Raw genomic sequence first — 23,549 nt, forward strand, 5'->3', positions numbered from 1 at the left:
CTCCTAGCCATGCTGGGGTGAGCCTACCCAAACAGCTATGTTGATCTCCACTTCATTTTCAAGCAGACTCCTGCACAGCTTCCAGGAATATGGTCACAGCATCAAAAGAAAACATATCTGCCTTTTTTAGAGTGCTGCCCAACCTATATAGACAGGAGCCAGCTCACCTCATTACAGTGAGGTGTAATGAAAAGGAGGGCAGTGCAAAGGCAGGGTTACCTCCTGGGGACCACTCATCCCAGCCTACGATGCTCTTGTTTTTACTACCAAAAAACCCTCCAAAATGTTAAGCAGGAAGATGTAAGGCCTTTCAGAAGCAGATGAAAGAAGCCGGTTCAGAGATGCCCCAGTTTCCACACAGAAGAGCTGAAAGCTGCCCGCAGCTGAGCAGGCAGGCAGGGGAGAGATGCACCAGGCAGGGCTCCTGCAGATTAACTCCCTCTCTGCGGTACGTGACCGGATATCTTTGATTAGAAAGACTCTCCACGGCTAGCCAGAGACCCGTACAAGCTGGAGGAACAGATTTAACATATCTTTCCTGCCCCTGAAGCAAGGGCACCCCAACATCCCCGGGGCACCCGTGGGGAGCCAGCCAGGCAGGGATCCCCCCCAGCTTCCCAGCACCTGAGCTCCAGAACAGGGCAGAGCTGGGATCCTGCAACCCCTCCGCTACCTGCTCCACTCCCAGCTGACACGGACTGCTCCAGCTATCGACTTTTTCTTTTCTAGCCACATTCAGACTGGTAACTGCAAAGATCAAATTGCTTTGGGAGAGCTACAATTCCAGCACACCTCCAGGAGAAATTAGTCTATATTTATTTCTCCTTTATCCCAGCTGCTGAAAGATCCGCAGCACCTCTATTCACCACCAGCTCCCTACACTGAAGGATCAGTGTTTAATCAGTTTGTAACTGCTCCTCCAGCAAATAAAGGGATGAGCAAACTGAAAAATACCACATGTTAAGTTCACTTCCAATCTTTCCTTTCTCCTCTTTTTACAGATGAGGGGCAGCAACTGTGACAAGCCGCAAAGAAAAGAAAAAAGAAAAAATCACATTACTAGAGGAAGTGTAAAGGCTCTCTGACATGAACTGCTAGGACAGGAAAGTCATGCTACATACATGTCAAGTGTTTCACAAAAACAGATTTCCCCAGATACTTGTCATCAGATAAGCAGCGCAGACAGTGGGGGTGAAAAGGAATGAAAATCTCTCCTGCTACTGACACTGAAACACGGCTGAGAAAACATTTAACACTCTGCCAGTGAATTACATCCGAAAGGTGCCAGGTTCCCATGATGGATAATGCACTGCTCGCTCCCTTGGTGAGCTGCAAGTGCTAACTCCACGGAGAGCTTGGGGAAAGGGTTCCGAAGGACACAGCAGCTCAAAGAGGAAAAAAAAAATTATTCCCACTAAAAAGAAAAACTGTGTTTGAAGAATGGTAGGGAGGGGCAAATAAGCCCTCGCTGGTTTGCTATTTGCTAGAGCAGGTCTGTGCTCTTTGCACAGCCAAAGACACAGTGAGACATCCCACCCCCCACTGCCAAATGAGATAAGTTCGGCTCCCTATAAAACATTCCTGGCTTTGGGAAAAATGCCTGAGTTTTGCATTTCGGGAGAAGGTGGGGGAAGCAAAGAAGAGCTTTGCCCTGGGAGAAGTTACGGAACACCAGGAAAAATGAAAAAACCTTCAAATTCTAAGGGAGGAAAGAAAAACTCAACAGCAACCATTCTGATGGAGAGGAGATTAAGGCGGGTTAAAAATGCTGCCAGGCGGGCCAAGAGGAACAATTAACCACAGTCCTACAAAATATTGCATAAAAATCATCTGCGCAAACCCTCACTGAAACATGCATCTCCTTCCCCAGTCCAGCAGATTAAAAGGCCTCCAGCCTTTGTCACGATGAATGAATTACAATTTAAAAGCAACTACATGTCAGTTGGCACCCAAGCTTTGGGCTGGAGATGTTCTCGGTGCCGACAGCCTGTGGACTGAGCAGTGCACAACCTGCTTTAACAGCATTTCACCCAAGATAACAAATCTTCACCAGCTTGGAAAAATCCAGGCAGCTTCTTCCACAGGCTGCTGCCCCGCTCATGCCGCAACATACCTCCTTCCCCACAGGACTGCCACTCCCTGCAGTAGAAATGTGGGTATTTTAAAAAACAGGAGATCCATCGCAGCTGATTTCCATCTGTTCTTGCCGTAGGAAAGCCTGGCTCCCCAGCAAGGGAGTGGTTTTCCCCTTAGCTAACCTTATCATAAAGAGAACCAGGCGGTCCCAGCAGCAAGATGCAGGAAAGCCATCCCTGCCAGAAAGACCCCCAGGACCAGCCGGCAAACCAAACCATGCACCGCACTCATGCCGCATGGCAGACTTTGCAGATGTGACAGCATTCCCAACCTCTACGAATTTCAGTGGTGGGGAAAAGAATTAGACCTGGTAGTGGGGTTGTCCTGAAGAGCAGATCACGCCTTCGAGATGTGTATTTCCACTGAGGACAAAAATCAAAACATTAACACACAAAAATGCTGTATGTTCACCAGATGTTTAACAGTATTCCATAAGAATTCATCAACCAGACACTCTTCTTGCACTAAGCCATCCTACTAATTTTTTGCCGCAAACAACTATGGGTTTTTTTGGCCAAGAGAAATGGGAAAGGTTAGGGCCGAAACCATCCCTGGGCAGAGGCAGGGACAGGTATTTCGGTTCAGCAAATGGACTTTCCTTTTCTTTTTCATTGTTTTAAACACAATATTCCAACAGATGGGCATATTTAACACAAAAATCAACAGAAGGCCCTTCCTCCCCTCTCTAGGCTGTACAGAGGACAAACATTCATTTTCTTCTCTATGAACAAACAGATGGAAAAGCGACAGCAGCGGAAGAAGAGCACGATGTCCACGGTCCAGGCACTACGGATGCACATGCGAGGAGGATGCACAGACCGATCCACAACTCTGCAGAGTATCCCACTGTGATTTCAGGGCCGGAAAACCCTGGCACTCCACACGATGATCCTTTCTCTGCTCCGTATTTCTTGGCACTGCCACATGCTCCAGCGCCGGTGCAGGCAGGGGAGGCCACCACTTTGCTGACCCTACAGAAGGGGCCGGTCCGGCTCTCCTTCCAGGGGGAAAACTGGAAGAGGCCGTGGGCAGAGCTCCTTCCCCTGCGCAACCCGAGGGGAAGGCACAGCTCGCTCTTCCTCTGCACAGGCAATGGGGGAAAGCACCCATCTCTCAAGAAGAGCGCCTGCGTTCTTGGTTTTCTGCCAGGCATTGTCCTGCTAGCACTTCACCCCACCGGGCGAGAGACAGAGGCAGCTCCAGCGCGCCAGCCTGAATAACCAGACATGCTGACTCGGCTCCAGTTTGCAGGCGTAATTGCTTCGCAGACACTCAACCCAGAGCCTGGCAGCAGACAGGATATTGGAATATAAAAAGGAATTCCTTTCCTTGGATAAAATGGGCTCTTCACTATGCTTCAGCGCCCTGCCTGCTCACGGGGCCGGCACAGGAACAGCACAGGCAGCAGGTGCCCAGATGGGAGAGGATGAAGTTATGATACAGACCATTTGGTGGAGGAGGCTTGAAATTAGCCTGGGGGGAAAAAAAAAACCTAATTCAGTCTTTGGGGATTTTATTCAGAATTTCAGGTCTTACTGAGGACATGATGAAAACAGCTGGTGTCCTGTTATCCCTATTTGTTACTGAATGGCTAAGGAGCACCTCTCCTACAAGGGGTTGTGGGACAGAAGCCTGGCTGTGCTTTACAGGTGCGACGTCTGGTCCACAGCATGGAAATCAAGTCCAAAAGCCAGAAGAAGACAGAGCAGGGAAACCATCAACGCCCGCCAGGCACTGCCGAGGGTACCTGCTGCTGAGCAAACCCCCCAGGCTTCATGGCGCTGCAGACGTGGGGTCAAGAGGAGTTTGCAGCCCAGAGCTGAGCTCCCCAGCCCCAGGTCAGCAGCTCCGGCCCTGCGAGGCCAGGGAAGACGAGAGCCTGCAAAAGCATTTGCTCCCAGCTGGAAACTTCACTCCCTGATGCCAGCGACTGGGCGTTTGCAGCACCTCGCTCACCCTCTGCATCCTTCCCCAGCCTGCAAAGGAGGACTAATGCCCACACGAAAGATCTTCTTACAGCAAGAACCATGTAGATTCCCAGCAGGACTGCCATGCCCTGGTATCCTCCATCTTTTTGAAGAACTTAAACTTTTAAAAAAATGCAGAAGTCCTTGGAGGTCCTGAGCCTTTGGACACACAACACTAGCAGGAACCATACCCAGTGAGGTATTGCCTTTGATATTTCTCATGAATACAGTACAGGCTTATGAAAAATAGATACTTGATTCTATCACTCCTTCTTCACGAATGTCTTGCTGAAGATGACAGAAGTGAGGAAATTAAAAGTGTCATGTCATGCCTTGCTCCCTCCTGAATCGCACACTGCCTCGGCAGAGATGGGCTCAGCTCACGCCCTTTTTCCTGCTTCTTCAGCTTTGGAAACAGCTCTGAGTTCTTCCACAAACCATTTTTCCTGCATTTCTGAAACAGGCAGGTTTGAAATCTTACAGTTTAGGTGTAGCAGGGCCTGACAAACAGGGGACACAGCTCAGCAGTGTCTAAATATACACCCCCAACAGGCAAAGAAGCTTAGGGTGACTAAAAATAGCAGATGCGATTTTGACGACCGACAAGTGAGGAGAGAAACGCGACGCAGAGTAAATACTCAAAGGGATGCGGTTGGGAGAGGAGTGCTATCTGAAAGGCAGCAAAATATGTCATCCGTCTCTGGGAGGTTGCTTGTTTCAGTGGAGCAGCAGCCTGAGCTCTCGACGTAGAAGATGTGCTGATGTAACTACAGCCACTGCCAAAGGCAGCCACGGCTTCCTCGAAGCAGGCTCGAAACCTGTGAAACCCACATCAGAAAATCTCACTGATCTTGCCGTTTACTCATTTCTGGTAACCAAAGGCCAATATGGACTACGGGAAAAGAAAAAAATCAGTTCAAGGTCTCTACCTCCAGCACATCAAGTCCCATATTCACAGTCAAAATCAGTTACTGCTTTAAGGACCTGCGATAGCAACACCTCCATTGACTTCAGATGGAAAAACCCCACAGCTGACTGCTGGCAAATTGTAGTGCTGCTGCAATGGGTATAAGCTGGTACGGACTGACCTCTCCTCTGATGCCCCGGGCTTGGATTTGAGTGTCACCTCTCAGGAGAGCGATCCCCATGTCTGCACAGATGCAGCCTGCTCTTCCTGCATGGAAAACAAAGTCCTCTCGTCCATCCACCCCACAGACAGCACCCCTACTACATGCAGGTGCTGGGCACTTAGTGCTGCTGCTCTGTATGATAAAAAGCATCAGAGAATTTGTAGGGATAAATTGTAGGGCAAGGAGATCCAGACCTGCCTCCCAGAGATGACTACTCCCGTATTTAGGCATTCAGACCCAGGGGAGCTTGGTGGTGAATAGCCTCCAGGGATGGCCAGAGCAAGCAGGGTTTGGGACTGGAGTGATTGCCAAGCTAGAGCTCTGGAGAAAGGAAAGTGAGAGACTACGAGCAGGGAAAAGGCAGATGAAGGAAGACAAGAAAAGGGGAGAGGAACGGAGAGAGATAAACCATCGCAGCAAAGGCAGTTCATCCTTGCATCCACTGAAGCATCTGCCACGCTCCAAAAAAGGCTCCTCTGCCAGGTGAACGAAAAAATGAGTCCTGTCCTCAAGAGCAGTTATCCTTGGAGAGAGGAGAGGGAGTGAAATGAGGAGAAACACCAGGTGACACCAGTGGGGAAAGTGCCTGGGCCACCGCCATGGCAGAGAGCCACAGGGGTCGGTGCTCAGCACTAGCAATGAGAGGCCCCTGAACGAGCCCGTTACCTGGAAGGAGAGTCCTTCCAAGCTGAAGAGCATCAGGTCAGAAAAAAAAATAATGTATGTATGCATGGATATATACACACGCACACACACACACATATATATGGCACACAGTTTCCAAGGCAACCGAAGTCCCAGCGTGCAGCACTTGAGCAGCACTTGTGCAGGGCATGCAGCAGCATTTCCACGGAGAACACAACTGATGGCTTTTGGACTCAAAGATGCCTGGAAGCCAAAAAAAAAAAAAGGGCGGGGGGGCTGTAATTAAGAGACTATCACATCTGAAGGCAAAAAGGTTGCAATAAATTAATCTAATCACATCTTTAAACGACACCACCACACGTGACTAGCAACAAAGCCACCTGCCTCAGGAGTCGCTTCGCAGCACTGGAAATTAGAATATCAAAAACAACCACTGGCTAATTAAAACCCCCAGCTTTGCTGCTATACGACAAAGACAGCACGATGTTAAAAATGCAGCCTAGCATGTGGGAGCTCCTAAGCGCTCAGTGATCGTATTTTCCTTCTCCCCTGTCAGCAAGACAGATATAAACCCCCCTCTTTTCTCCTTTTTCCATCCCTTTCTGGAACTAAGGGGCTATTTCTCCTCCCTCTTTGCACAGGGGTGAGGAATTCATTTCCATATGTATTTTTATTTTATTTTTGGCAGAGGCACAACAACTTCCAGCTGGAGTTTTTCCAGCCTCCCTCTTCTCTTTCCCAGGAGTAAAACCATTCAGAGCATTAGCAGAGCCAACAAAGCCCCTTGTAAAAATAAGGCTGTTCTTACCAGGCACATAGCTAGAGCCCTGAGCATCACACTGAACAGACAGGCAGGCAGAGAGAAAATAAACAGCTGTGATAAAGAGGCAAAAAGTGTCCCAACCTGGGTGTTTAACAGTCTGACTGCCAAAATACAGAGTCTGATATACACGGCCTGATTTCCAGAAATCAACAGGAGCTGCAACCACTCGCTGTGACAATAGGGAGAATCAGTCCCTGCCCCAGGGCAGCTCCACCACCACAGCTAAAAGGCTCCGGAGCACCTGTGCAGACCTCACCTGGGAGAGGGAAGGAGCAAGCATGGCCAAGTGAAGGCCAGGGGATTTTTTGCTACCCCGAAGTGGGAGGTGGCATTAAAAGAACGGGAATTTTCCCCAGAAGAAGGATGAAGGTTAAGCTTTGGCATTGGGTCTCAAAACCTATCTAGAGCAATTAAAGAAAAAAGGCAGCTCAAGCAAGAGTGAAGCAGAGCAGCTGCTCTGGGAATAGTGGAAGCTCTTACATCGAGGGGTTGGCAAAGTTAAAGAGAGAGACTTGATTCAAAGGTAAAGCCACATGCAGGTGGGCAGACACCTGACTCCTTAAAAAGACCTTTGACCAATGCCAAAAACATTCAGGAACGTTGAGAAACCGATGCAAGGAAATGTCAACAGCTTTCAGCTTTTCTCAGTGTAGTATCTTCCTTCTCCGCCCAGGTGAAGTGAAGAGAAGCTGCTACCAGCTGCCCACAAAACCAGCCTGCTTGCTTCCACCTTCACACGTGGCTTGGGAAGAAGTAAGCCTGACTGCCCACCGAAGTGATGAGCTGTCCCGTGGCAGGACAGTGGGACCACGCACTCGGGAAGGAGCCGGACAGACTTCCCTTCTGACAGCCACACACTCACCTTTTTCCAGACTAAAATTGTACAATTGTTCCAATATAAAATAAAAACACCTACTAGCCTGTGCAAGAGGCCCAGGGAGTCCTGGGCACAAGCCAAGAAAGTTAGCGATTGATTTTGCAAAAGGTGTGAAGGATCAGGTGCTGTCTCAACACATTTGAAAGCAGAAAACGTGACAGGGAAAAGACTTCCGCGCACATCAAAAGGTTTCACACGATTTCACCTGAAGTTGTTCACCATCAGTGATGGCTTTGGATCCTGATGAAGCACCAGAGCAGAGCAACTGTGGGGCAGAGGACTCACTTGAACACTGTGGCTGGGCTCTAACCACTGCTTCCCCCCAGGGAGCTCCATGTCCAGATAGTTTTGGGGTCCAAACAAATGTACAATTTAAAGCTACAGCACCCACCTCTGAGTTTCTACAGTCAGGCAGGCGGAGATGGTCAAGAGCAAATTAGCCATTTTGGATGTCGCCAAGGGCAAGCCAAGCACTGCTGATCTGCTTGTGGCCAATTAAGCCATCGCTGTCCCACCTCACTCTTCCACTGGAGGCAACTGATTCCCAAAAGGCTGGTAGAAGGGAGGACACAGCCATGCCCGAAGCGCTTATGAGCTGGAACAGCCAAGGTACTGCCTTCTGCTGGCTCTGCAGGCGAGAGGGGGCATCAGAGCCGTAAACCCATACGGCTCGCTCTGAGCAGAGGGGACAGAGTCCAGTGTTTCCTGGAGTTCAAGCTGGACTTTTAACAAGGAACCAGATTTCACGTTACAACATTTGCCTCTTCCCTGAAAATCAGGATTTACACAGTGTCACACCATAAAATGAAGTCACTGCTCCCTTTCAGAAACACCAACAGCGATTATCTCTTCTCCCAGCAGCAGCGTAGGAAAACCCTGACAGTCAGTCCTACAGGCGAAAATGCACCACAAAGAAACTGTGTCTAGTTTAACAACAGCAAGAGAGAGGAGGCAGATTTACCCTTCTCAGCTTTATTGTTCAAACTGACTTCAATGGTAGGGCATGGCAGCAAGGAAGACAACTCTGCAAAGCAAGTGCAGAGGGATGGATAAAAAAAAAAAAACACAAAACCCCTCACACTGTCCTCCCTCAAACGGTAACACTGGCATTAAAAAAAACCAAAACATGCCTAGGTTCCCACACATCACCTGGGAAGAAAATACCCATCCAGAAGTGAAAATGCCTTTTCCATCTCCTGTAAACCCATTAACGAGCAAAGATTTGGTAGCACAAAAGCAGGAATTGCAAAATTGCCCATAAGGACAACTCATCCTCCCTAGCCACTCGGTCTCTCCAGACCTGGAAGCGATGCTCTGCTGCGCAGGAGCTCCCCTCCTCTGAGCAGCCATACAGCCCACTTGCCAGGCCACCTCTCCCCGAACAGCCACGCGAGCAGCACGGTGCAATGACGGGGTGAAAACCAGCGTTCTGCTTATCACGGCACAGCACAGGGCTTCTCACAGCAGAGCATGGAGGGCTCCTGTTCTACGGACGGGACCTATAGTGCCGCAGTATTAATACATGCAGTGTGTGCAGCAAAGCTTCTGCCTCTTGCTTACATTTGGTTCATTTGTTCCCTCTAAAACTGCTTCTTTTTAAAGGTATTTCTTGGGGTTTTGTGTTTTGCCAAAGAACTCGCTGCACCCAAAGCGGGCAAGCACAACAAACAGGTTCTTCCCGTGTAAAAAGCACGTATGTGCAAAGCTGTGTTGGTCTCAGCTCTCCTCCAGCTTCGGGAGAATGCACACCTCTAGACAGACATTTCAAGTTTCTCTGTCTCCAGCTCTTCAGTCTACATCTCTTTGGTGAAAGAGAGCTCCGCGTTTCCAAATTCAGTTGCATTTATAACATTTCTGCTAGAAATAGCCATTCCCTCTCTTAATCCCCCTGCCAATTTTAGCCAGATCCTTTGTCATGCTCAGCTGGAATATCAAATATTCATGTCCAGAGAGTCCAGTAGGATACTCAAGCCTAGCATTTCACAGATCCTGTAAGGGTCCGGAGACTTTTTTCCAATTCAGCCCTTTTTCTCCATTTCCAAGGCATCCCCAAACCACAGAGAACCGAGAACCAGTGACAGCTGGTTCTTTTTAAAATGATGACTCCATACAGCACATAAAAAGAAATCATCACTTCAGCCCTCGTGGATATGGGAGGATTGGGCAAAGACCAGGAATAACCTTCTGTTAGAGGAGGCAGCTTCTTCAAATTAATATCTACTGTGTTTAGATCCTAATCACCTCAACACGGTGAAAATGCCAACAGCTCAGGAGCATCAAGCCTGGACTCAAGCACGCAAACATATCAATGAGCGTCATCAATCCACGTCGCTGCCAGCTAGTTTTTCTCCCCCTCCCTGGATTTATAGCTTGCTTTGTGAAAAAGCCTGTTTAAAAGACTTTTCCTCACATCCCCTTCCCTCACAACGTCTTCCATCTCACAGCATCCTGCAAGGCGGTCGCTCACAAAGCCCAACACTGCACTGGCACAGCAGCTACCACCAAGCTGGCGTGAGCCCGCTTTGCAGGGCCGGTAGAGATGCCTCATGGCCAGCAAGAGCCACTGCTCCTCCACCTGCCCCACGTGCCGGCGCCCAGCTCTGGAGCATCGCAGCTCACGGCACACCGGTACCTCCAGGAGGGCCAGAAGCGGCACTGCTGCCTGTCCTGCTCCGACCTGCTGCCACCTCCCATGAAGCACACGTCCTCTCGGGCTCGCTCAGGCAGATGCAAAGCAGTCACAGCTCACTGTCCCCACCTAAGCGTAAGAAAAGGCAGGGGAGCGGGGGCACAGCAACAGCCCCAGCAGCGAGACACTATTTGTCCGCTAAGAGCTCCACATCCGCAGTGGACCTGCTCCTCACTGGGGAGTTTCGCAGTGGCAGTCACAGGAAAGAGATCTTCCCTGGTGGCACCAGAGAGGCAGCCACCCCCTCAGGGAGCACACTCCCCAAGAGTTTCTTCTGCACAAACAGGGCAACCTGGGCTAGCAGTAAGGAGGCAGCTGGGGCAGCTCGGCCTGGGGAGCGGCCACCCTGCAGCCAGGAGGCTGAGGCACCCCACCGGACGGTCATGCTGAGGTACAGCCTGCAGAGACCACAGAGAGAGACAGAAGGGTTGGATGGATCCAGCACCAGGCAGCAAGCAGCTCCTTCTGGGAAGCATTTCCAGGCGACCAGGGTATGTGATCTAAAGCCCACCAAAAGGACGAGTCTTGTCGAGCCTTGAGAAATGCAGATGAGAGGAAAGGCATGAAACCAAAGCCTGGTATTATTGTAACAACCAAGAGCAAAACATCAGTCGCACCCACAGGACACCATGGTGTGCACCCTGGAAAGCCCCCCGCGGCCCCTAGGCCTCTGACCCGCTGCCAAGGTGTTGCCAGCGGGCTCGCCAGTGCCTGCAGGTATGGAGAGCACTCTCCCAATCCTCCTGCTTCGTCCGTAACGCCCTTCTCTCCCACCAGCCAGACCTAGTAGCCACGGCCTGAGCAAACACTGTCCTCCCCTCGACGTTCATCCTTCTGTCAAGACGAACACGATCGCACGCGCCGTCTCAGCACAGCCTTTCCCAGATGCAGGACAACAGGTTTTGCTTTCTGCTTCCTCTCCCCACAGGTTTCTACGAAAGCAACCCCCAATGCACACAGATGTCTTCCCATCATCGGCAAACCATCCCGGTCCCCCCAGACACCCGGTCTGCGCTGCAGCATTTGCTGTAAGGCACGATTCACCCCGGGCCAGCGGGGAGGAGCGTTTGGCAGAGCCCTTGGCCAGGGCAATTGAGCAGCCAGTCTCTGCTATGTACAGACCAAGAGTGATCAGAGTCGCCTTCTCCCTCCAGTTCTTATCATTTACCCCTCGTGAAGCAGAAGATTTTAATGAAACCTCTTCTCCTCTGGCTCTTGTGCTGTCTCTGCAGAATAACTAGCTGCTATTGTTAGAGGGGTTTACTAGGAACCAACCAAAAAAAAAAAAAAACAAACCAAATCTTGACTGGAGAGCTCCAGCCATCAGTTTTACTTAGTTCCTGTGGATTTCAACATCCATCACAAATGCAAGGAGCCTATTTCCCAGATCAGCGAAAGACACAGCCTCTGTATTTATTTCCATTTCAGACTGTAAATCTGGAGTTCAACTGAAACTCACTGAATACTATTTTGCATCTGAGAAAATATTTTCCAATGAATACAACAAATTATTTTCCTGACTGCATAACCCCAAACTGCCTTCTGCTCGAAGCTGCTACATCCTCCCAGCACCTACTAATGACAACAAGATTGTTTCTTTTATAAGGCCTTAAAATGTTGCAATTGCCTCAAAATTACATGGATTTTTCAGACAGAGTTCAAACTCCATATTCTTTCCAATTCAAACTGAGGTGCACAGGGGAGAAACAAGGCTCAGCACACACGAGCTTGCTGTCAGGACTCCTCACCTACTGCTTTTCAGGATGCATTAGCATCACAGACATCTTCCTGCCTGCCACATCTTTGCATTCACAGAGCACCTGCCAAAATTCACAGGCTGCGGAAGCTGACGCTGAGTCATTTCCCAGCTCTGGCTCCTATCACTGGGATTGAAGTTGTGAGATCAAAGAGGAAAGGAATGCAGAGCATCTTGTTTGCATGTCACCAATGCCATTTTGCTGCAAGGCAGCTAGAGCAAGACACACACAGACAGGAATTATTGGCAGCAGGAGAGGGAGCATGGCAAGAAAGCCTGGCTACGGAAAGACCAACCCCACAAGTTGGGTGTTTTACAAAGCAGCACACCCCCTCGGTCCAGCTAAGTATAAAACTACAACCAAAGGACCATTACCAAAGAATCCAGTGTCACAGATACCCTGAAAAATAGCATTAGGAAAAGGCCACTTTCTTGTCAGTGGATGTGCTGCTCCCTGGACACCCTCATGCTGCACTGACTCACTGCAACCTGCTCCTGCCTTTCTGTCACAGGTCTATGCTGATTTTCTCACATGCCTGTCTGCTGGAATTAAGAGACCGTTGAAGAGTCTTTGTTCTACATTCACATTTTTACGTTCCTTAGCTTATGTGGGCTACAAAACCAACATAGTGCCCCCCCAGGAGTCAGACAAAGGCCCAAGGCAATGTAAAGAACCCAAAATTTATTATTTGCTACCTAAGCCAATTTCATTCATCTGGCAGGACCTGAATTGGAATAATTTTGATTGCTGGGATCTGGCAGCACTAATGATGGAAATAAGCTTCTGTTACTTTTATTTTTTATTTTATAATTTTTTAAACTCCTTTTCTCACAGTGCACGTGAGAAGGAGCCAAATCCTGCCCAAACTTGTGCAGGATCGGCAGAACAACTGATTTCCCAGCTGCAGAAAGCTGGTTTTATGGCAGCATGAGCTGGAAGTCCACTGTGATAGTCAACTTTCAGGGTTGGACATCAAAGGTGGGAAGAAACCTACCATCTTCTTTTGTTCATAATCAAGGTAGATGAATTCTGGAAATCACCAAGAGATTACAGTTGGCCACATTGTCCCATTACAGGTTTCTATGCAGCATCTAGGCATTAGATTAATAGATGCAATCATGACAGACTGAGCACATTCAGACACTGTCAGCACAGTTGAGAGCTGCAAACACATCCATGCGTGATGTGAGAGATCATTATGATATAACCGACTCCCTGAACTCTCTGCAGAACTAAGCAATCTCCTGAAACTCCTACTGCAGAGCAACTCTCCGGGGTAGGTAATTCCCACTCGCTTTGGTAAGACACGTGAGGAGGGATGGTCTGCACTGCTGCAGGAACGGAGCAAAACCACAGCTCTCCCGTATTTTTTTTGAGTCAGGGAGATAATAGGGTTCGATAAATGATCAAACTGCACGCACAGACTGAAGCGTTTACAAGGAATACAGAAACGCCATTTAAGTCTCCTGCTCTGATACAGAAGCACTGTAGCAAGATGGGCTTGATGCTGTGGGTCAGGCCCACCTCTCTCAACAGCACCCTCCCACTACACAGTGTGATATTTGCCCCAGTGGGTCCACCCTTGCAGAAGAGCTTGCAAGCTGGGGGTTCTCTAGCACAAGAGGCTTCAGAAGCATCCAACTCCTGGCCAAACACAACAGCGCCCATTTCACCTTCCCCTCCTCAAGAGGGGCACCAACATGGGTACGTGCCCAGCACTACGTGCCAGTGCTTGCCCGTGACTCACGCAGTCTGGATGGGACTCAACATAACTCTACCCCACGGCCCCAGCCATGCTCTGCATCTGCTAGAGATGCCCCAATGCCTTCATTCATCTCACGCCTGGCAAGATTCTGACCTCCACAGGCATGAGCACTCATTCCCCTCCGATACCCATCACCCGGAGCCAGCAGAGCGATTCAACTTCAGCACGTCAACTCCTATCCTGAAGACTGCAAAGCATCTAGAGAGCTGCGTGTGCTCTTATCCCCTTGCTTCTCATCTTGCTCCAGCACCAGCCGTCTGGTTCCTCTCGCCTCTTCTCCATGCCAACCCTAAGCCTTCTGAGATGTTAGAATTTGAAATCCACCCATGAATGATCAATCCCAAATTACATTCCCCCAGGCAAACCCACTCAGACCAAAGGGATGAGTTCTGATGCCACTTGTCCGCACTGGCCATTTACTTCAGTGCCCGTCAATGCCGCTCCCCGTAATAGCACAACTACGCTGCCCCATCCCCTCCCTACTTCTCCAAACTTCAGATGCCTACGCACCCTCTAGGACGTGAGCTAACATCCATAAAACCAGACGCTTTTATCTTTCCCAGGGCGCCTCTCCGCACAGGAGCCAGCTCCGAGCCGACACCCGGCCCCACGCACGCACCCGTCAGCTCTGGTCAGCTCTAACTTAGCAGAAAAGGGAAAAAACCCGGCGCACAGAGGGCTACCGCCGGCGGCACCCGCGGGGGCGGGTGGCACAGCCCGGGCCGCGGCGCCCGCCCGCCCCCGCCCCGCACTCACGGCGCCCGGGGGCAGCAGCACGGCGCCCGCCGCCCCATCGCCCCCCGCCGCCGCCTTCTCCTTCTCCTCCGGCTTGAGCGCCGCCGGCGGCTGCTGGACGCCGATCTTCACCATGGCCCCGCGCCGCCGCCGCCGCCGCTGCCCGCGCCGCCGCCGCCGGCACCGCCCCGGGGAGGGGCCGCCGCCGCCCCCGCCCCCGGCAGACCCCCGGGGCGCTCCGCCGCTCCGCTTCCCCCGCCCGCCGCCGGTGGGACCGGGGGCGGGGGTGTCCCCCAAGCCCCCCGCCGAGGGCTGTGAAGGCAGACGGGGGTTTGCAACCACCGGGCGCCAGCGGGCTTCGCAGGTGCCCGGGGGGGCCGAATGCACCGTCCGAGTCGCGGGCAATAAACCTGTCCCTAGGGATCTGCCCGCCAACAGCACCCACCGCTGCTGCCCCGTCTCGGCCGAAAGCTGTTTGCTCCCCCCCCCGCCACCATCAGCTCTTGCTTCAACAGCTTTCGGCTGCAGCTCTCCAGCCCTTCCACGGGTTTGAGGATGCGGAGGGTGCAGCAGCAGCCCCAGGAAGCCCCGGCTCTTTGCCGTGCTAAATTTTCAGTACTGCAAATGGCACCGCTGAAATCGGGTCAAGAAATGGAAAAAAACCAAAATAAAACAAAACTAAAACAACCCACCAAGCCTGAAGATGCATCAGCCTGAAGCAGATGCACGCAGAAAACAGAGGTTACTCTGGGGAAAGCTAGGAAAAACCCAGCTGCCGTTCGTTTCAAGGCCTGAGACCAGAATCCATGGAGGAACTGAGAGCGTTCAGGCCCTGGGGGCCTCTCCCCCAGGGACCAGCTCTGGGCAGCAGAACAGATGGATTACCTTCTTCATTGGGACAATGATCTAGAAAAAGCCCTTCCTGACAAAAGCAGAGCGTGGCATGCAGAAGAGAATTTGAGGTGGTTGTTTTTGTGCCACTGATTCTGGTCTTGTGCCACTGGAATACGGTTGGGGAGCAGCAGGGAGCAGAGCTGCCTGCGAGGGGCTGCGGATACGAACACTCTCTGAACGGCAGAACAGCGGGGCATTACCTGGCTCTACGCAGGATTCACTGAAGCACTTGCACAGCAAGGAGTAAAGAACACACGTTGACAGTTTTGTTAAGGTAACAAAATGGGAAAAAAAACATTAACAAAACCCTCTCTGTCAGCCGTGGGTAGCAAGGAAAGTAGCAAACCGTCAGTGGAGAAACACAGCAATACCCTTACATTGATTTGGTCCACTTAAACATAGTATTTATTTATAATAAAGTCGTTATGAGCATTTTCTTTCGATCCAGAAGGATTCATTATGTACCGAGTGCTTTACATCATGTTAGGAACTAACCCATTGATAAATTAGTGCTAAATTTTATTTGCAAAAGGCATCTTTGGCAGGGATTCAACATTGACTCACAACAACAATTGCTCATAGTGCTGACTTGCCATTGTTCAATATTTAGAGGCCCTCAGTCCCCCCGGCATCCTGCTGTGTGCGTAAAAATTACATCGGGTTTGCAAGTTTTATCTCACACAGAGATAAGGGGCAGCATTTCCAAAACAGCCCCTAATTTTAGGAGCTCAAACTAAGACAAGGTGGTCCTGAGTTTCTGGCATCAGGAGACCTTACAGCCAGATCCAAACATCTCACACTGAACATGCAAGCCAAGAGACACCATCAGAATCTTTGTGACAAAAGCTAGAAGGCAATTGCTAACTACTCTAATGATGTCTATCCTAAATGACATGTAGTCTTAGAGCAAGGAAGTGTCCAGAACAGGAGCAGAGGGGCAGAAATCCCTTGTGCCCCAGTCCTCTCAATCCACCAGGTTATCCTGCTTTCTACCCCCTTCATCACTCAGGGCATAGATTTGGCCCTGTCTTTTTTTAGGTTGTTTGACTACCCTCCTCCTCGCACACAGCTCTCTGTACAAGAATCGCTATGTTACCTCCTTTGTCTCCAGTCCAATGGTCCACCGGGCAGCTCTCATCACAGAGAAGAAATCTAAAGCTGGGATGCCAGCTGGGGAAAAGTGATACGAAATCTCTCAGTACATCTGATAAATGGCAGAGAAAGCTTGACACAAAAATCTTTAGTTTAAAGGCAGAAGTTGTAGAAAATTGGGGTTTGTTCTTTCCACTTGTGGCAAACTGCCTCTACCCCCCATCCCCAATCAGCCAGTCTGCGGGGCTGCTGGGACAAGCCTGCAGTCAGGAGAGTAAAGGATCCTCTTCTAATATTTAGGTCATTTGTGAAAGATACTGAGAGAAATAAGCATGAGGCTCCTGATGTTCATCAAGTCTCCTGACAGAACTAGTCTATTGATTTTCGCAGAGGTAAACAGACCGAAAGGCAGCATCACACCACGCCAAGCCAGCAGCAGAGCACCAGGCAGCACTGACAGCGGCTCTGCCCTTTCTATGCAAGTCAGGTGCTGGCCTGTCACCTACTGAATCAACCTGGGTCTTCTCTGAGTACAACAACTAATTTCCTGTTTTAAGGGGAAAGTAGTATTGATCAAATACATGAGACTGACATCAGAGCGTGTGTGTTGGGGGAGTCCCCTCTTCACAGCTCAGAAGCAGCCTGCTTGGACCAGTCTGGTTATTCTCCGTCGGGAAGCCCCACCTGACAACCCACTGCCCTCCCTGGCTGCTGGTTCTGCAACTTGTGCCCAGGCACGGCTTAAACAACATCACCCTCTAAAACATGAACTGGCCCCCAAAAGCACCCGCGGAGCAAAACTTCTCTCCATGAGATCACGAATCCTGCAGGATGCTGTTAATGTTAACATGCACTTTTAAAAAATGCTTTTTTAAAATTTTTTTTCTTTTTTTTAATGGAAATACGCACAAGTGCCTCGAACAATCTGCCTGTTTGCAGTATTTGTGAATACAGCTGGAATACTCATATTAATTTTGGCGTACCACAAAAAAAATTCGCAGGACTGGCGAGAAAGGCAGGTTATTCTCAGTGTAACAATAAACCCAAAAAAGGTATTTTAAAAATTTATAGGAAAACATCCAAATGATTATAAAATGGGTCAGCATTAAAGTTCTAAAACTTTAAGCGTCTTTACTTATTTAACATTTCAAAATTTAGTATCGGTCACAGCCATGTCATTCTGAGGCATCTCCTGATTTCATTTACATATCTGGATAAATGGCTTTACAAGCACTGAGAAAAATCACCCTAGTCATCATATGCCGGGTTTCAGACTGAACGAATTTTTCAATGAGAAATATCCTCCAGCTATAGGCCCTTCAGTCTGAGGCTTAGAGGATAAACACTGACAATGAAGTCTGCTGCCTCGCTAACGCAGCTTAAAAAATGTGTCTCTTGCCTTGCAGTGGAGAAGTGACACGCTGCTTATAAAACATCTTGCTCAAATCTACTGTCTTTTCTATTATTAAGCAAGCAGGTTTCAGTTTAAAACTGCTACCTTACTGACTTCATTAAAGCCACCTGATATTTATTAGTCTTTGATAACAAAGTTTCCATCTCTTGCATGTAATTAAGTTGAATCCCAGGAACAATTTACTTGACTGATCTTTCTTTAAGCATAGCAGCACAATAGCACTTCTCAAGTAATGGATCGGTGGGAACTTTATAAGCCTTTATTAGAGAAATTGTCCGCTACCTTGCCACTTTTCACCTTTCAAAAAAGTACCACTTTATGTAGGAAAAAAAAATATTAAAGAGAGAGCACAAGATAACTGCCTTAATATATTCTGAGCCAACCAAAATGTGTTTGTCATTGACTGAGCTGCATCTATTTCAGAGGTCTGCCTCATGTATCAATAGTCCCTCACTATATCAGGCTGGAAGAAAATGTGAATTTTAGAGTCCTTAAATCATTCTGATTTTCCACTGCAGTTCCAATAAGGGCTTGAACTAGATAGCGTGCTGTAAAAATGAGCAGAACTCAGTAATGTGCTGAAAGTATACTTTTGTTTTCCCTTCCTAGCCATACTGATCAGCTGGGTAGAAAGCAAGAGACAGGCTGGGCTTAAAAAAAAATAATCATAATCACTCTTAAAGGAACACACCACAAATGTGGAGGATGCACTGATGGGTTTTGCTATTCCTTGTATAATCTACCTCTAATTACCCCACATAATTGCACGAGGCAAAGCAATTACCTGTAGCCAAAGGTAGAGAATCAATCCAGTAGTTTCCATGGAAAGTTACAGCATTCATCTGCAGCTGAACTGAGCTGAATTTCTTGTCACTCCTGTGCATGCCACACCAGCTGGGGTAACATGTCGATCCCTACTACAGCTATCATGGATCGAGTCTTTTGTTCCTTCTTTTCTCTTCGAGACAAAATTGATGGTTAGGCAGCAGCAGGAAGCCCTGGGCCACCTAGGAGGGTAAATGGAAATCTATGACCATTATGTCCTTCAAAAATAACAAGTGAGTAATTTTCTCCTAATAGCAAGAATTATCCTGGATTAGTCTCCCTCCTAGAAACTAGCGAGCTCCAGGCATCTCAGTTATCCCATTTTTATAAACTCTAGTCTATAAAAGACTAACACTTAGCATCCTTTGGTCAGTATTAAAAAAAAAAAAAGTATCCACGTTTCAAAAAGTATGCACAGACCAGATGTACAATGGATTTGACCTGAACCACTAGTTCAGTTAACCACTGGTGGCAGGACCGTTGTAAGCCAGGACTGTTGTAAGCCAGAGCCAGGATGCTTGTTAACATTTGGTGCCTGCTGTGGCACCAAAACCCCCTAGCAGGTATGTGCGAAAAAGTGGGGAGGGGTGGTGAGAGAGGGAACGAAAAAGGTGGCTTGGAGACAGCACCCTAAATACCCGATGTGTATTTTTATGTCATAGGATGAGCAGGGAGCATACCAGAGACAACAAAATTACCAGAACTGTTGTACAGTTTATACTTTTTATTACTTAGAGGGAGTTTTTCTATAGAAGTATCCACAATTTAACTGGAAACACGTTAGGGGTTCCACAAATCAAAATACTTCGGAAAATGCCGCTCCGAGCACTTTGTAACACTTCTGGAAAGGCTGTGACCAGCAGGGAGGGCGTTCAGGTTGGTGGGAAAGCACTAGTGAGAAGAACAGGATACAGGCCTAAAAGCCAAGAAAGCCCAGGAAGTGGGAAGGGCCCTATTCATCACCTTTACGTATGAATGCAAGTGTTAAAATACAGATTAGGAACAAAAGCAGGAGAAAGGGGAGATGTCGGTTTAAGAAGATAAAAAGCGTGGGACTAGATTTAAGTAGTTGTGGGAGAAGGCAGGTGGGAGGTCTCAGCCCCAGAGTGTTCAGCTGCATCCTTCCCCAGTTCCCAGAGAGTCCCAAAGAGGGACCCCCAAGTACAAGAGAAGATGTAATCTGAGCTCTTGCTTTCCCTTTCCCTCCTGTCATCTCATTTCTAGTTCTGTATTCAAGAACTGGACTTTTTGCTCTACCTGCACCAACCTTGTAATATTCTGCTTGTCTGATGTTGAAAGAGGCCAACTGATATGGAAAAGCCCTGGGCATGCGTCTTCTCTGGAAGCAACAAGCTGAACCAAAGCCCCCTCCTTCTTGCCAGGGATCTGCAAACCAAAAGAGTGGGAAGGGATTTTGGGAGGCTGGCTGATACCCCCCCTCACCATAATGACTAATATCATGAGGTCATTAGGCCTGGCAAAAATTATCTTCTGTCAGGTGCAGGCAAGTGTTCCTTCGTCATGAGCTCTGCAAAAGCAGTGTTTGAACCAACAGGCTCATCAGATGAAGTTACTTAGCGCAGACGCAGCGCAGTATCAGTCTTGGATGTGGGGAGTGAAGCACCATTGACTCCAGTTTCTATGGTGTCAGGTGCCTGGCTCTGTACGTGCCTGCAATTACAGTTCTGAGCGCAATGCATATTTTAGTCAGCTACAGAAAAGCTGGGTAGTTTCCAGAGGTGTGTATTAGCTTACACCAGCAGCCCCCAGTTTTCACCACCCATCACGCAAGTAACGTACTCTGAGCAAAGGCCACCTCACCTTTTTCTTATCTCTCAGTTTTCCTCTTCTTCAGGGCATGCTAAGAGTGAGCGAGCATGCTCAGCCTGAGTAAAGCACTTTCTGGCAAGAGCAGAACACACTGAAGAGAAAGGAGTGTGACACTGCATACCAGTACCAGTTTTCCAGCAGATTTTACACAGGGAAGGAGGAAAGAAAATGTGGTCTCTTTCCAGGAGTTTGACTGTTGAAGAACTGGTTTTTCAAAGCTCAGAGTTAATTGCTGTGGTGTTTCATGACAGCCACATCCTCTAACTAAGTCTGCTACCTCTTTAATTAGCAGATCTTGATGAACATCTCAGGGTTTTATGTAACAGGCTTAGAAAACCAGCATTACCTTGAACCCAAGAGGGATGAAGTATCACTGGACACCGTAGCAATTTTAATAATCCTTAGGAGATGGAGACTTCAATGTTAACTGGCTGTAGGACTGAGCAGAAAGAGCCTGAATCTCTTCTCCCCCCTTTCGCCTCTTCTGTCTTTACTGAAATTTTTGCCTGGTGCCTGGTTGTTGCCCAAAATATTGGCACAGCAGGCACCCTCCTTCTTGCCCTGGCTCCTTAGATTTGGAACTTCTTTTAGGTGCCTTGCCTTTGAACGCAGTACTGAAAATACACACCGAAAAAATGAGAAAAAACAAGAACAACAAAACCATGGCCAGCATGTTAGACAGACATGCAGTCAAAAATGTCTCACTGGGAACCCAAGCCAAACAACTCCTCGGACATCCTCAGCTTCACCTTCTTTTTGGGAGGATGACTCAGTGAACAACCCTTTTGTTCAGATACCTTGTTTGACATAGCCAAACCTACTACAAACTGGGTCACATGGAAAGAATCTGCCATCCCTCCTAGCAACACATGGCATCCTATACATACTCGTAACTTAATTAATACCTAACAAAATCTCACTACTGCAGGGTTGACAAAGAGTTTTCAGCACAAGGGACAAAGCTGTACTTATTTATAGTATCAACACATATTATACAAATTCAAGCAAGCTCGGAGTCCGCAATTGGCAGAAATCAATCTAGGCTTTGCTATCTAAGTATCCTCTGCTTTGCAGCCCAAATGAAATAAAAGCCAAAGCAAGCAAATTCAACCACATCTAGTAATTGCCATGCTCCTGTTCAGAAGGTCCCAGGGACAAGGGAACAAAGATGACATCTAAGACGACCTTCACCAAAAATAGTTTTTGTTCAAACCCTGAGCGTAGGCATCTATATCTATGGTAGCTGACTTCTCTAAACTCAGAAGCCTCTTTTACTCTGAGGTCAGCTACCCTTACGCAGCACCAAGCATGGCCTAATCGGCTCCACCTTCAGCCTCGACTATTCCCACTAATTTGGCTGGCTTGGCTCACTCACCCATCAGCTTTCCTGGTGAACAAATAAAAGTGCTTTGTAGGCAGATCTGCCACTACTCTTCAACCCTGAGAGGAAAATCATTGAGAGGAAAAAGGATACCAAAATTTATTCCTAGTTTTAAGTGATGAGAATGATCTGTCCGCTTCCCCTTGCACTCACCAGCTGAAACACGTTCAAGCATTAAATAACCTGAAGGGAAACACCTGGTATAGGGACCTTCACCTTTCCTCTGCTTCAGCTCTATAAAAGTATAAGCGGTTCAATACAGGGCTAGAAGCATTGCCTAATTCCACCTATTTTAGTTGCTCCCTCTTCCCCTTATTACTATTAACTATCCTTGACAACTTTAAAATGAGAGGTAGACCCTGAAATTCAGCTGATGACATGGAAATTGGGTTTATCTTCCAAGGGACCAAGAAAAAGCAGCTGGCTTTCCTTTGAGGGAAAAAAGGGTTGTAGCTACTCACTCCTATTTACAGTGTCTGGTACACTCACATGACAGGGCTCCGGCTTCACAAACATGGCAGCAGCACTTTAGCCTGGTGATCTTACAGACCAGGGATTGAGATCAGGGCCCCTTGCAGAATTCAGTCATGAAAGATGTTTTTCCAGGTCTTTAATCTTCACCCAACTTGCCAGCCCTAGGCAAATTCTTTCTGGCAGAGTCTGCCTCCTAAGGGGCTGAGGAAGAAATAATATTTAATGGTGAAACATTTAGAAGAACAAGCTACTATGAAATCTTTCTCAAACACACACACACACACTTCACTGTTTTTTATTGTTTCTTCTAAAGCTGGCCTAATCTCACAGGACATAGAGGGCAGCTGCTCATTAATTAGAAGAGACTGCTTCTCAGGGTCAGCTGGACTCCACCAGGAAGAGAAGCCAATAGTGCCAATGGACAAGCAATGAAAAACATAGTTAGATTAGCTCTAATCCAGCTAAGTACATGGGCACGATAGTCATGCGACTAAAGCAAGCCCTCTATACATTCTCTTCTTGTCCCCCTACGCTGCTTCACACCTTTCTGCCCAGGAATGAGGGCAATCCAAATGATTACAAGTAGATGCCCAAACTACAAGGCAATCTTTCTCTATTCACCCTCTCTTTGTGGCGCAGACATAGCAAATCCAGATGACTTCATGTACAGAGCATCTTCCAACAGCAGCCTCCATTTCCCTATGTTTATCTTCAAGGCCTATTAAATTGTATCCCTCCCCACCAATTACCCCTCTTCCCAAGAATGTGTGTTCTGCTTTAATCCTACATCTAAGAAACTGTCAGCTACCAGATCATGTGAACACAGCTAGTCCCTGTTCTGCCAGTGAAGATGCTGGTCAGTAGAGCATTTAAAGAGTCTTGTTAATGCCCAGAGACAATATTTTCAGGTTTATATTACAGCTGGAGTGCCATGAACAAATATTCTTCTCAGGCTTTTTCAAAACATATAACACAGCTGCATCAACAGCCATGCAGCTGGCTGTGCCAGGAGCAGGCAATGCTTCAGTACTGTAGGGTGGGATATCAGAGCACTCTCTTGGACATTTCAAGCATGACTGGGGTTACCCTCTGGGGTATTTCCACAGAGTTGCTTC

The 23,549-nt window shown here is 48.4% G+C and overlaps 1 protein-coding gene across 7 annotated transcripts in view; it reads right to left on the reverse strand.

Moving 5' to 3' along the window:
* The window catches only part of ITM2C (integral membrane protein 2C), a 47,360-nt gene that overhangs the window by 10,225 nt on the left and 13,586 nt on the right, over positions 1-23,549 (reverse strand). For 3 of the 7 annotated variants that reach the window (XM_075158119.1, XM_075158118.1, XM_075158117.1), the window contains 4 exons: positions 22,450-22,635; positions 20,017-20,135; positions 18,709-18,931; positions 16,515-16,588 (listed from right to left, as the gene is read on the reverse strand). The exons of 1 other annotated variant lie outside the window; for it this stretch is intronic. In XM_075158119.1, the coding sequence (XP_075014220.1) occupies positions 16,515-16,588; positions 18,709-18,808 (174 nt within the window). In that variant the 5' untranslated portion in view covers positions 18,809-18,931; positions 20,017-20,135; positions 22,450-22,635. Of the gene's footprint in view, positions 1-14,545; positions 14,704-16,514; positions 16,589-18,708; positions 18,932-20,016; positions 20,136-22,449; positions 22,636-23,549 lie in introns of those variants that run through there. 3 more of the 7 variants (XM_075158120.1, XM_075158121.1, XM_075158122.1) reach the window with 3 other exon arrangements.

The sequence above is a fragment of the Calonectris borealis genome, chromosome 9 (genome assembly GCF_964195595.1).
Source record: "Calonectris borealis chromosome 9, bCalBor7.hap1.2, whole genome shotgun sequence".
Classification (NCBI taxonomy): domain Eukaryota; kingdom Metazoa; phylum Chordata; class Aves; order Procellariiformes; family Procellariidae; genus Calonectris; species Calonectris borealis.